Source organism: Solanum tuberosum, unplaced genomic scaffold (genome assembly GCF_000226075.1).
Source record: "Solanum tuberosum cultivar DM 1-3 516 R44 unplaced genomic scaffold, SolTub_3.0 scf00204, whole genome shotgun sequence".
Classification (NCBI taxonomy): domain Eukaryota; kingdom Viridiplantae; phylum Streptophyta; class Magnoliopsida; order Solanales; family Solanaceae; genus Solanum; species Solanum tuberosum.
Window position 1 is genome coordinate 1,076,718 of NW_006239127.1, and position 12,791 is coordinate 1,089,508.

Consider the following 12,791-nt stretch of genomic DNA (forward strand, 5'->3'; position numbering starts at 1 on the left):
ATTAAAGCATGAAAATCATTTTAAATTAATTGAAGAATAAACGTTTTGACTAACATTTTTGAGAAATGACCAAGTAAGTATTTATAATAATAATTTACACTGCTAGATTAACTTTTGAGAAAGTAGTTAAACAAAGAGCAATTTTTATTTTTTAAGAAAATGGGACCTTAATTGAAATATTTGATTTAGAGACAAGTAAATAAATACTTTGACCTTTAAACCAATTTTAAACTAGTAAAAAGTGATTAAGTGGGAGACATTGAAGAATATGTTGTTGTTTTATTTTTATTTGTTATTTTTTAGAACAAAAGATTTAACTTAAAACTGTATAATTTGGCCAACATATTTAATTAATAAAATAGATAAAATAAATATTAAAAGTTAACCAACACAAAGGAAATAACTTATCTTTTGGGGATTCTAATTAAGTTAATTAAAAATTATAAAGTTAGAGTTAAATGACAAATAATAAATAATCACAATTAAATAATTAAAGAGTAAGGGAGAAATTGAATTCGGGCCCCCTTTTGGGCCAATTTCGTTGGTATTTTTTGGGGTTTAACCAAAACCCGTTTTTGGTATACAGCTGATGTATATCAGTGTATATTAGCATATATATTAGCTCTTTTCATGTATCTCTTGCTTCCGAATGCCTATATTTCGCCTCAGCCCTGTATTCCTACATTTTTTGACCTGTATATAGATGTATACTGAAATACAGCGTATACTGAATGTATACAGGCTGCATATCAGCCGGCTTTTCATCATTCTGAGGTCTGTTTCAGCTTCTGAAATTCGAACAGCAATGAGGGTCGACTCGATAGTGCTGAGTTCGGGACTCCATGGCACATCCGAAATGCAAAGGGAGGAGATAGAAGGGAGTCCAATGGACTCAAATCAAGGGGGTTCATGCAAGGCAAGATAATAAGGATTAATATTCATTCATATTACATGTAAAGGGATCAAAAATGAATATTATTATAAATTAAAAGAAGTCTAGTGCTCCAGATTGTTAGGAAACACTCATTAAAAATATTGATGCTCAACTAACACACATGTCGTAACTAATATATATAAAAAATAGAGCCTTGAAAATCTTTTCAAGATATTTCCATGGTGAAAACAACTGTACAAATATGATGTGTCCAAGTTACTAGATCAACATACATTTTAGAAACTAAATAAAGGAAAGAACCATTTTAGGTACTATATAAACAGTGAGAACAAATGGATTGAAAAAGAATTATAATGTCCATAGCCAAATTCTTGTTCAAGCCAATAATTAGCATTCTAAATAAACACAAAACCAAGTACGGATAGCTCTAAAAATAAAACATTATTTCCCCACAATATGAATAATTGATAGAAAACAAGACAAGGCTGATGAAACACGTTCATAACATTACTCTTAAGGATGCAAAAATGAATATAAAGGAGCATGAAATCTAACTCCATTTCAACAGTAAAGCTAGAGTCAAAGGAAAAACACGCAGCAACTAAGTGGAAAAACGAGGTCCAATATTGCACAAGACAAATTTATTTTAAATAACCAAGAAACTAAAGAAGTAAGACAACTTTCGATTGATACTAAATGCAAGAATACAAATAGAATGTTCGAGAGAAACGAATTCAAACCGTGTTTAAAATGCTGACACTAACACTAAATAAGTAAATAAATATGTATACATGCAAAACGCAAAGCATTACAGACCAGAATAAACATGTCGAGGGTCTAAACTAATTTTTTTTTTATTTTTTTTTAGAAGAAATCATAGACATCACGGAAAGGTTATCAAACAGTACCTATATTTTGAAAGAGAGATGGGCATTTAGTAGAGGAGAAGTCAATTTTCTTAGTGGAACATTTGGCTTAAACAATGAGCAGCTAAACTAGTTAGAGAGATCTGGAAATGCTAACATCACCGACAATAGGGAAAACGAACACAAAATAAGGACCAACAATCAGGAAATTGACATTTTGAACAATAACGGGAACGAAATCGAGGAATCACGAGAGAACACGCAAGTCATTTACGAAAAGAAAAGAGGACCTGGAAATTTTTATGTTAAGGATGTAAATCATTTTAGAGATTGGGTTGCAATGAATTATAATCCTAGCGTCACGGTTTGAAATCAAAATGAAACATGGACAAGGATTAGATTAGATTATATTGAGCTATCCATAAGCAATCCAGGTTATAGCCACATCTAAAGTAAACAGGGAAGAAATTGTTATATAGCTGATGCTTTCAAGCTCGGAACTATTAAAGGTTATAAAACGCTAATCCAACAGACAAATTTCCAAGTTAATCGGAGACGAAAATCAATCAAAGAATGACTATATCACATCTGTTTCATACTTGAATCAACAACATAATCCAGATTTCTTGGAATAAACCAAAGATCGTTTAAGAGATGCAACTCCGAATTAAATGAATTCCAGCATCAAACATAGACGAGAGAAAAACTTTAAAATCCAACCATTAATCTAGCTACCAGAAATCAACCTCAACACATATTGTTAAATAGAATGAAACGAAATAAAGGGGTATTACCTTTTCCGATGCAGTGAACTAGGACGACGAGAAGAGCGATTCCACCACTCTCTTTGAATACTAAAGGCGAGCTAAGAAAATTCGAGCAGCAATCTTCTCGGAACTTGGAATCAAAAGACTATATATATAAATTTTAAGTGTAGAAGTGACTATTGCTTCAAAACCAACCTCAAACCGTGTCCTAATCACTGAGAGTAAGAGGGTTATTTATAGGGAAAGATGTGCGATTTAGGGGGGTAAAATCCGCTGGAAAATTCAAACAAAGATTTGAATTTCTACTGCTCTTTCGAGACAACAGTGAAGGCTGTGTGCAGGCCTGCGATTTCCGTGAAAAGGGGGGGGGAAAAGAGACGTGAGGGTGATGGATTAGGTTGCCAGGGTTATGGGTTCGCAGACGGGTCACGAGATTTTCGGATTTGTTGGATTTTTTTGCAGAGGGATGGGCACTCTGTTCTTAGCGTCTGAAGAAGAACAAGATGTGTACAGGGGTAACGTAGGTACTGCTGCACATATTGATGTTTGTACATTGTGTATGTATTGTATGTTGGGTTTGATGTGTTTGGGCCTGGGTTAGTGAGGTACTGGGCTGGATCAAATGGAAACAAAAGTGGGGCTGGAATTTGGTGTTGAAATTGGGTTGAAGAAATAGGCCCAAGTTTAGTCTATCACAAATGGGTTAGGGTGGGTAGAAGGGTTGGCTATGTTTGTAAATAAAAGGCTAGGTTTTGAATTAAGGATTTGGCCAAATAGATTGCAATTATGGCCGATGGGATTTAAGAATTTAGCCAAATTGAGCTTAATTGGTGATTCGGCTAAAACTAAATAAGACGAATTAATATAAATTAATTAACGAGCTTCTTACCCTTAACGAAATAAAATAATTAACTTAATTATAAACTAATCGATTTGATTAACTCAAAATTCTAACTATAATTTACACTAAACTTAATTATAAAATATTTGACTAAAATGCAAAATCTTTTTGAGACGATTTTCGAATATTCATAAAGCGTACATAATTATATAAAAATATAGTTATTATCTAAAAGTTATAAAAAGTGACAAAACTAGTCAAAATAACTTGAAAAATATTTTGATTTTTATAAAGTCAATTATTTCAATTCGTTTGGAATTTAAGAAGTTCAAAAATTAATTTATATCGGGGAGGGTCAAAATTGGGTGTCAACAGAGATATGATGTAAGGTATTATGTGAATACCATTAGATTTAGGATTTTGGAAAAATTGGGACTTAACCCTAGACTTGAAACTTGGAAAATATGATAGTGAAATGTTAATTAGCATCAAGAGTTAAGAACTTGATTATTAAGTCTAGCGAATTTTTAGGTCAAGGCTAAACCTATAGTAATATGGGAGTTGTTAGTTTCAAAATCTTATTGTGAATATGTACTTGAATAGATTGTATTGATTTCGAAGCTCAACGAAAAGGGAAGACTCAAGTCTCAGAGTGATTGTTCGGTTATTTGAGGTAAGTGGATTTCTAAACCCTTGTTAAGTGTATGAAATTCGTGTATTTCCTTGTAATATGTGTTTGGGGGTAATGAGACTTGGTGATGGGTTGACTTGTCCACCTTGATTAATTCTATTGATGAAAAGGGGTAATAAAAGGCAATGTGATTAATTGTTTGTGTGTGATGTGTTGAGAATGGTACGGGTACCGGTGTTATAAAGGAAAAGTTTATTACTATAAAATGCAGATTGTAATACGAGAATGCCAAAGCATATGAGCATTAGCCGATATGTTATTGACTTGATTTATTATGTGTAATTGTGTTCTTTACTAAACCCGTATAATTGAGATAATTGAGGTGATTATATGTCATAGCGACATTTGATTTATTGAGATGTTGCATCATACCCTTTAATTGATATCATATTGTGCACATGCATTGACATGAGATTGGGTATGAGTAAAGGTCTAACACGTGGAGATCGTCCGTGTTGAGATCGAGTATGATTATAATTTGGGCACGTGAAGATCGTCCGTGTGAGGAATTGATTATGATTATAAGTTGGGCACGTGGAGATCGTCCATGCTGGGGATTGTTTGATTTTATGATAGTGCGTTGAGATCGTCCGCACAAACACATGGAGATCGTCTGTGTCAGTATATGGACCTCGCGAGTCCCCCATGGGTCATGAACTCTCGATGTATTTCCGAGGAGTATCATGTATATACGGTTGAGAGAGTACTTGGTATTCTGAGGCATTCATTTCATGGTGTCATATTGCATTGCATCCCATGACATCCTTACCAAATTTGGAGAGTAATTTTCTAAAATTAGTTGACTTAACTATGGTTATGATATTTGTTCATATGATATATTTTTGACATTTAAACTTTAAATATGACACATGTCTCTAATCTAGACGTAAATAGATATCTTCTTATTTCTTATAAAAATAGTTTAAAATAAAATTAGATTTCAACAAAATTTAATGAAAAGAAAATATTTAAATTGATTGGGTGACTTTTTAAGTTAAATATCAATAGTTGAATGACTTTTGAGTTATAATCATTAATTTCATATTATAATTTTGTATTTAAATATTAAATTGTAATTAAAAATATAAGATGAAATTAAAGATTTAATAAATATCAAATTTTGTATGGAATATATTGTAATTCTTACCAAATTTGGAGAGTAGTTTTCTAAAATCAGTTGACTTAACTATGGTTATGATATTTGTTCATATGATATATTTTTGACATTTAAACTTTAAATATGACACATGTCTCTAATCTAGACGTGCACTTGACGAAATGGGGAAATGGGTAATGGAGGGGAGTCGGATCCGATAATATCTGTTCAAAATTATTTAGTGAGGTAATAGAATGGTTACAAAGTTAAGATATCTTTTTGAAAATCTGGGACAACTTGAATGATCACTTTATGTCTTTTCCATATATATATTCTATATATAATAAGCCACAATATAACTATCATTGTAACTATCTTGTTTGCTTTCAACCAAAAGCTAACAAGATATTTAGTTACAATGCAACTAACATTGTAACTATCTTGTTAGTTTTCAACCAAAAGCTAACAAGATTTTTAGTTACATATTTGTTATTTAGTTAAATAATAAATATGTCATTGTATGAGCTATTTATTACTCATTTCTTTTGAATTTGTTAATCTGATTTTGATTTGACACATAATTTACGAAAGTAAATTAGATTTTGAGAAAAAACATTAAGTGATACTTGAAGTTGTCCAAGATTTTAAAAAAGACAGCTTAACTTTGCGTGCGTCCTATTACCCCACAAAACATTCAAAATCACAATAAATACACATTTTTTACACAATATTTCCACTTTGGAAAAAAATATCCTTTGAATGTGCAATTTCTTAAAAACAAAAAGTCGGACCCATTATTGATGTATTGAAGGATGCTTTGGTAATTTCCTATGATGAATTCGTTTTGTTTGTTTCTTTTAAATTTATTTTACTATACTAAATAATTGTATAAAATATTATGAATCACGATAATTAATTACTTAAATATTTAAAAGATATAAAAATATATAAAAGATCTGATTGACTCTTCAAATTTTACCGGTGACACATAAATTGGGACAAATGAAATAATATATATTATTTGAAAATTACTTAGAAAGTACTATAAATTACAGTAATTAACAGCTAGAAATATTTCAAAGACAAAAAAATTGATTGAATCTCAATTTTTTTTTAGTACTACATAAATTGAGAAAGAAGAAATGACCTCTATTATTTGAAAATGGCGTAAAAGTATTACAAATCATACAATAAGAATTAACAATTTAAAATTTTAAAGACTTTAATGCTTTATACTTATTCTATTTCCACTTTGGAAAAAAATATCCTCCCAATATGTATATTTTTTAAAACAAAAAGTGGGACCCATTATTGATATATTCAAGGATGCATTGGTAATTTTCCTATGATGAATTCGTTTTGTTTGTTGTTTAATTTTTTTTAAATAATTGTATAAAATATTATAAATCACAATAATTATTTACTTAAATATTCAAAAGATATAAAAATATGTAAAAGATCTGATTAACTTTTCAAGTTTTATCGGTGACACATAAATTGAACAAATGAAATAATATATATTATTTCAAAATTACTTACAAAGTACAATAATTTACAGTAATTAAACAATAGAATATTTTAAAGACAAAAAGATTGATTGAATCTCGAAATATTATCAGTATCACATAAATTGAGAGAGAAGAAATAACCTTTATTATTTCAAAATTGCGTAAAAGCTATTACAAATCATACAACAATAATTAGCAATTTAGAATGTTAAAAGTCATAAAAATTTTTTACCATAGTTAACAATAATTAAAAATTTAAACTATTTAAAATTAATATTAAAGTTTGATCAACTCTCTAATTTTATCTTTGTCACATAAATTGAAACAAAAAATGATACATATTGGGCCCGTGGGCTCCGATGTCTAGTATATATATATAGATCAATAAGAGAAGAAAACGGTTATCCAAATTTTAAGGCGCGTGTTAGCATGGAAGGAGTAAATGAAAAGCTGCTGCATCTCACTAGTTAGTTCTCTTCTTCTTCTTCTTCCTCATCTCAATTTATTGTCATCACTGTACAGAGGCGGAGTAGGAGGTGTGTTTCGTTGAAAAATTATACTATGTAGATACGAAAAAATAATTTATGAGAATTTTTGTGTGTTTTTCGAATCTCCTTGCTTAAATTCCTGGTTTTGCCACTTTCAGTGTTAAATAAGGCATGGTATTACCGCCTGTATAAATTTATAAAGCAAAATGGAACTTTCACTGAGTTTGGTTACTGTGCTCATGTGAATATACCAGTTTTCTTCTTCTTCTAACTCCTCGCCACTTTCAAACTTTAATTCAAGGAGAATTCCTATCGTGGAGTAACTGAAAAGTCTACGTTGTATATTGCAATTCTTCCGTAAAATCTGTTTCTGTGTAATAACTAGCAAATCACATAGGAGAGATGTAAATCGTACTAGGCAAAACGTATGCAACAAACTGACAGATCTAGAGTTATCAGGAATTGACAGGGGAATCGATCCCTGAGCTCCTTTCTGAAATTACACCTGATGAACCCCTCGGCTCTTGCTGGCTCTCCTTGTTCTAAATCTAATCAGATTTCTGAAGTATTACTGGATAAGAACTTCTGAATAGATTTCCTTATCTTTATGAATAGTCCAAATATTTTAAATATGCTCTTCACTCTATGTCTTACCCAGAATTAATTTACTAGTATTATTTTTGCACTATCTATTGAATAGAACATTTTTTTAAAGAAAAATTAATTTAATACTCATATGTTAGCTAAACAGTACCAGAAGTTAAATTATTCTTGAAGCTACCAAATTCTGATGTTTATATATTCGACTTTAGAGTATATAGGTTTATTCTTTTCATTTATTTAAAATGATTTAGTTCTTTTTTTATGGATAGATGAGAAAATAATAATACCTGGAGATTTTAAAATGGATCAATTTAGTTAGTCAATCAACTGAGCTACGACACAATTGATTATTAACAAGAATTTGAAGTCAGTTTTGATTGAGATCTCTCTGTTTTTAAGTACCCCTGTTTCATTTGACAGTTGAAGAAGCAGAGAGAACAGAGTCATCTGAAAATGCAGATAACAGCAGTGTTCAATCAAGTAAATTTGTACTTTGGCTTCAGATATTTATCTTCACTTTCTTTATTCTTGGTGGCCAAGCAGTTGGCACTCTGTTGGGTAGAGTATACTATGAACAAGGTGGCAAAAGCAGATGGATTGCTACATTTGCACAAACTGCTGGATTCTCAATTCTCCTGCCTTTCATTTGCTATCCTTCAACCAAAAATCACAATGAACAAGAACTAATCATTCACCAGCCTTCTATATTTGTTCGCGCTTCGGTTTACATCTTCCTTGGTTTATTTCAAGTAGCAAACTCTATGTCATTTACAGTTGGAGTACAGTACCTTCCGGCCTCAACTTATTCTCTAATTTCCGGTACTCAATTGGCGTTCAACGCAATCACCTCCTTCCTCCTCAACGGACAAAAAATCACAGCAATTATACTGAACTCCGTCGTGCTTCTCTCCTTTTCATCCTCTGTTGTTATTTTCCAGAATGAGACAGGTGATAGCGGAGAAATATCTCAGAAATCTCTGCTAATTGGATTTGCAGTTACTACATTCGGGTCTCTAGGTTACGCCTTACAGTTCTCATTAACAGAACTCGCGTTTCAAAAGGTATTCAAAAGTAGCACGTTAAAAGAAGTCCTGAAAATGTCCTTTTTCATCGGGTTTTTCGTGACGATTGCTTCGTTAACTGGGCTTTTCGCGAGCGGTAATTGGAGGGATTTGGAGAAGGAAATGGGAGAATACAGAACAGGTAAATCGTCATATGTTATAAACTTGGTTTGTTCTGCTATTGCTTGGCAATTATACGCTCTTGGATCATTTGGATTGGTTTTAAAGGCATCTTCTTTGTTCTCTAATGTGATCATCAACTTTGGAGGTTCAATTGTGCCAATTTTTGCAATGGTGTTCTTGAAAGATAGAATTACTGGGTTGAAGGTATTCTCATTGTTATTGGGATTATGGGGATATACATCATATATCTATCAACATTATCTGGATGATTTACAGGCAAAAACAAGTGTAATTATTGCCTCAGATAATCAGGATGATGATTTTTAGTAAGCATTTCACTTTGTAATTCAGATGGATAAGTTCAATATGTAAAGTTATAGCTTATTATTCAATCGTGTTAATATATTGGATTTGCCTTCTGGCTATGTATTTGGGTATCTTTTGTTCTTGCATATAAAGATTGGACCAATATTATCTTAACTCAAATATGACCTCTAAGATAAACTTAAAATAAACACTCTAACTGGATTCAAATCCAAGTCTTGGTGTGGATACTCTAACTTGTACCAGCAACACACTGACAATTCTATATTTTTCATGGATGCATTATTAATTATATTTTAATTTCTATCAAATTTTTAAAATATATATACATATATACACATAATTTTTTTGAAGTTAACGGATGGGTCCACCTCTGTTTGTAGCCCTCATCCTCACTGTCCCAGCTAAATGAAAAGAAGTCAAGAAGTGGAGGCTAAGGGACGACTTTTTATACGTTACATGTCATTTGTCAAGATGGCACAACAAATCAAGGTTGGTGTAATTATATAAATTTGTTATTTTGAGTTTATATAAAATTATTAACTGAATTATATAAATTTATTCGTAAATTATATAAATGAGACAACTTAAACTGTAGCTACAACCCATAAATATGCAAACTATAGTTATGGAGTATAATAAGCTTATTATAGTGACTATTTGAGAAAGTTTCCCTAATTTTAAATCAATATTTGAGTGTGCATTTAATTCATGATAATCATTCTAAATTTAAATTTCATATTTTCTAAAAAAATATAATTTAAAATTTTAAATAATTTATTTTAACTTTTTTTCAAAAAAATTGATATGAAGAGATTGTTTGTACCATGTAAAAATATTTCATCAAAAAATAACTAATTACTACTTGATGGATTTAGTAAAATTATACATCTTTGGAAGTTTATAATGGTAAACATTTATTTATAAAAGGAACATGCATACATGTGATTTATCAATGCGTCGATTTAGGATATTTTAATATCTTATTTATGAATTATAATTGTTCATTTGATAAGACGTATAATTTTTTTAGATAATTTGAATAATTTTCGCAACTTGAAGATTTTTATATTAAAAAAAAAACCATAAAAGATCCCAATTACATATTCAAATTAAATTTCATCTATGTCCAAATTGACTTTAGAATCTTCTTTAACCAAAAAACAAAAAAGAAACTTTAGGATCTTTTCAAAGATTCAATTATTTCGTTGGGACCCCCACGTTGTGCTGTCCTTTTCTCTGTTCATATATTTGTTAAATTAATTAATTTTAGGAAAAATCACGTAAATTGGCAAATAATACTAGTAGTATATTATTTAATATAACTATAGTTTTATATAATTATGAATTGCGGTTATAATTTAATGAAATTTGTTATAAAGAATTTCAGGTGTTTATATAAATTCTAGTTGTATATATTTTTATATTTGTATACATATTAATAATTTTGTTATAAATATATTTTTATTTTTTGTTGTATATTTTCTTTCGATACCCACAATACTTTATACAAACCAATTGTATAATTTTAGCACTCATATACAATTACTTATTTGTCTATTTGTATATAATGTTACTTGTATAAATCCAAAATGTATAATTTATATTATTTTTTTAAAAGCAAAATATTCGACTGGTTAATTATCTCACGTTAATTGTTTTTTATAAAACCATTAAAAATCGTTAATCCAATAGTCATAAACTAATAACACCTTTTCGATTTGGTTTATCGATTGATTCGTTTTTGCACATATATCCCTACTCTTCACTCATATCCCAAAAGACAGTTCAAAGAAAAGAGGATTGATCATGTTTTATAAGGAGAACTCCAAGGTTCTCATCCGATTCGATGTGGGATCACCCCACACTACACCAAAAATGATCATTAACAATAATTATATAACGACAATAGGTCAATTGCCGATAAATATGTTTTTTAGAAATAATTAACACTTTTTGTAAGTGTTTCTAAAGTATATATTGACGTTGGATCCATTGACAATTAACTAGTATTAATAAATATTTTAACACTTTTTATTAATATGCATATTCATCACCATTAAAAAATATTTTTGTTGTAGTGTCACCATCTCTCCTTTCATGCCCATATCCAAACATTCACACACTCATTCATGGTTTGAGGGGATTGCCCGAGCCTCATACTCGTCCCAGTCTTATGTGAGATTATTTTCATCAACACTAATTTCTATATAATTAGTTTATTAATACGTGCACGACTTTGATCAATATTTTCCTAGTGATAGAACGTTTTCTATAATCTATTACACTCTTCATTTTTTTTATATGTCATTTTTATTATAAATAGTTGATTTATAATATTTGTCATTTCATAAAATTAAAAATAAAAACATATAAATAAAAACGGAGGGAGTATATGTAAAGGAGCTGACAAGGATTCAACTGAAAAAGAAATGTTTGTCATAAATGATGTCTATCAATAATTGTTTGGACAATTTTCTTTGCTTTGTCAAATCGTAGTAAAGTGGTTGGCCTCTCTTGTCAAAGTTATTTCTTTTTCAAAACCACATTTGGTTAATTTCTTTCAATTTTATGAAGATTCCTTAAAGAAAGAAAAAGAATCAAAGGAAATTATTCCGTCCGTTCTATTTTATATCTCATTTTATGATAGGGATTGTTTTTTTTTTTTTCATTTGAGTCGGGTTTGAAGGTGTAAAAATAATGAATGAGGTATTTTTTTAAAGTCAGATGAAATTTTTCATAAAATTTGTACAATTGAAGTTAGAAATTTAATTTAAAACTTTAAATTGAAGTTGAAATTTGTTCAAATATCATAAACAAGCACATATTTTAAAATAAAATTCACCTTAGGTACTCTTTTAAGTTTGTGTAAGGCAGAGAATATTTAAGGACCTAATGGAGAACATGTAGTAGAACCTGTTTGTCCAATTTTTTTATAAATTAATTATTTTGAGAAATAATTTTATCAAAAAGTTTCTTTAATGTAAAGTACTTTTGAAGAGAAAAACAATTTATTTGACCAATTATTCGAGAAGTGTTTTTTTAATATTTGACAAATATATCGTACTTGATCAGTTTTTAAAAAAAAAAAGTATTTTGAATGTCAATTTACAAAAAATGGTATTTATATTTGAGAGCTATTGTATTTTCTCCCTCCAATTTATTTGATATTTATTTAATGAATTTACTTGTCCTTTTTCTCAACATTCATATGAATGGCTTGCCTCATTTGGTAGTTGTTGAATGTCATTTTTTTGGTACCCCACATGCTATACTGTTGCCCAACTTGCTTCTGTCTTTCATTAAGTAGGCGTTTGGCCATGCGATATCATATCACGATATGGTATCGTGAGATGAAATCAGCGTTTGGACATGCGATTTTACGCTGATTTCATCTCATGATTCCATATCATGAGAGGTGATATCATATTCTCCAAAAACCATGATATGAAATCACCATGTGATTTCATATCATGATTTGAGATATTTTAATACAACAATTGATCCATGAGTTTATATTTTGTTAAA

The 12,791-nt window shown here is 29.9% G+C and overlaps 2 protein-coding genes across 2 annotated transcripts in view; both read left to right on the top strand.

Annotated features, from left to right (window-relative positions):
* LOC107062151 (uncharacterized) overlaps positions 1-925 on the top strand; it is a 6,992-nt gene extending 6,067 nt beyond the window's left edge. Inside the window, exon 5 of the mRNA XM_015312454.1 lies at positions 742-925. Coding sequence (XP_015167940.1) covers positions 742-925 — 184 coding nt within the window. The remainder of the gene's footprint in view (positions 1-741) is intronic.
* Positions 926-7,056: 6,131 nt separating this feature from the next.
* Positions 7,057-12,791, top strand: part of LOC102595253 (probable purine permease 9) — a 25,100-nt gene continuing 19,365 nt past the window's right edge. Inside the window, exons 1-2 of the mRNA XM_006355547.2 lie at positions 7,057-7,130; positions 8,176-8,483. Of these exons, the coding sequence (XP_006355609.2) occupies positions 7,094-7,130; positions 8,176-8,483 (345 nt within the window). The 5' untranslated portion in view covers positions 7,057-7,093. The remainder of the gene's footprint in view (positions 7,131-8,175; positions 8,484-12,791) is intronic.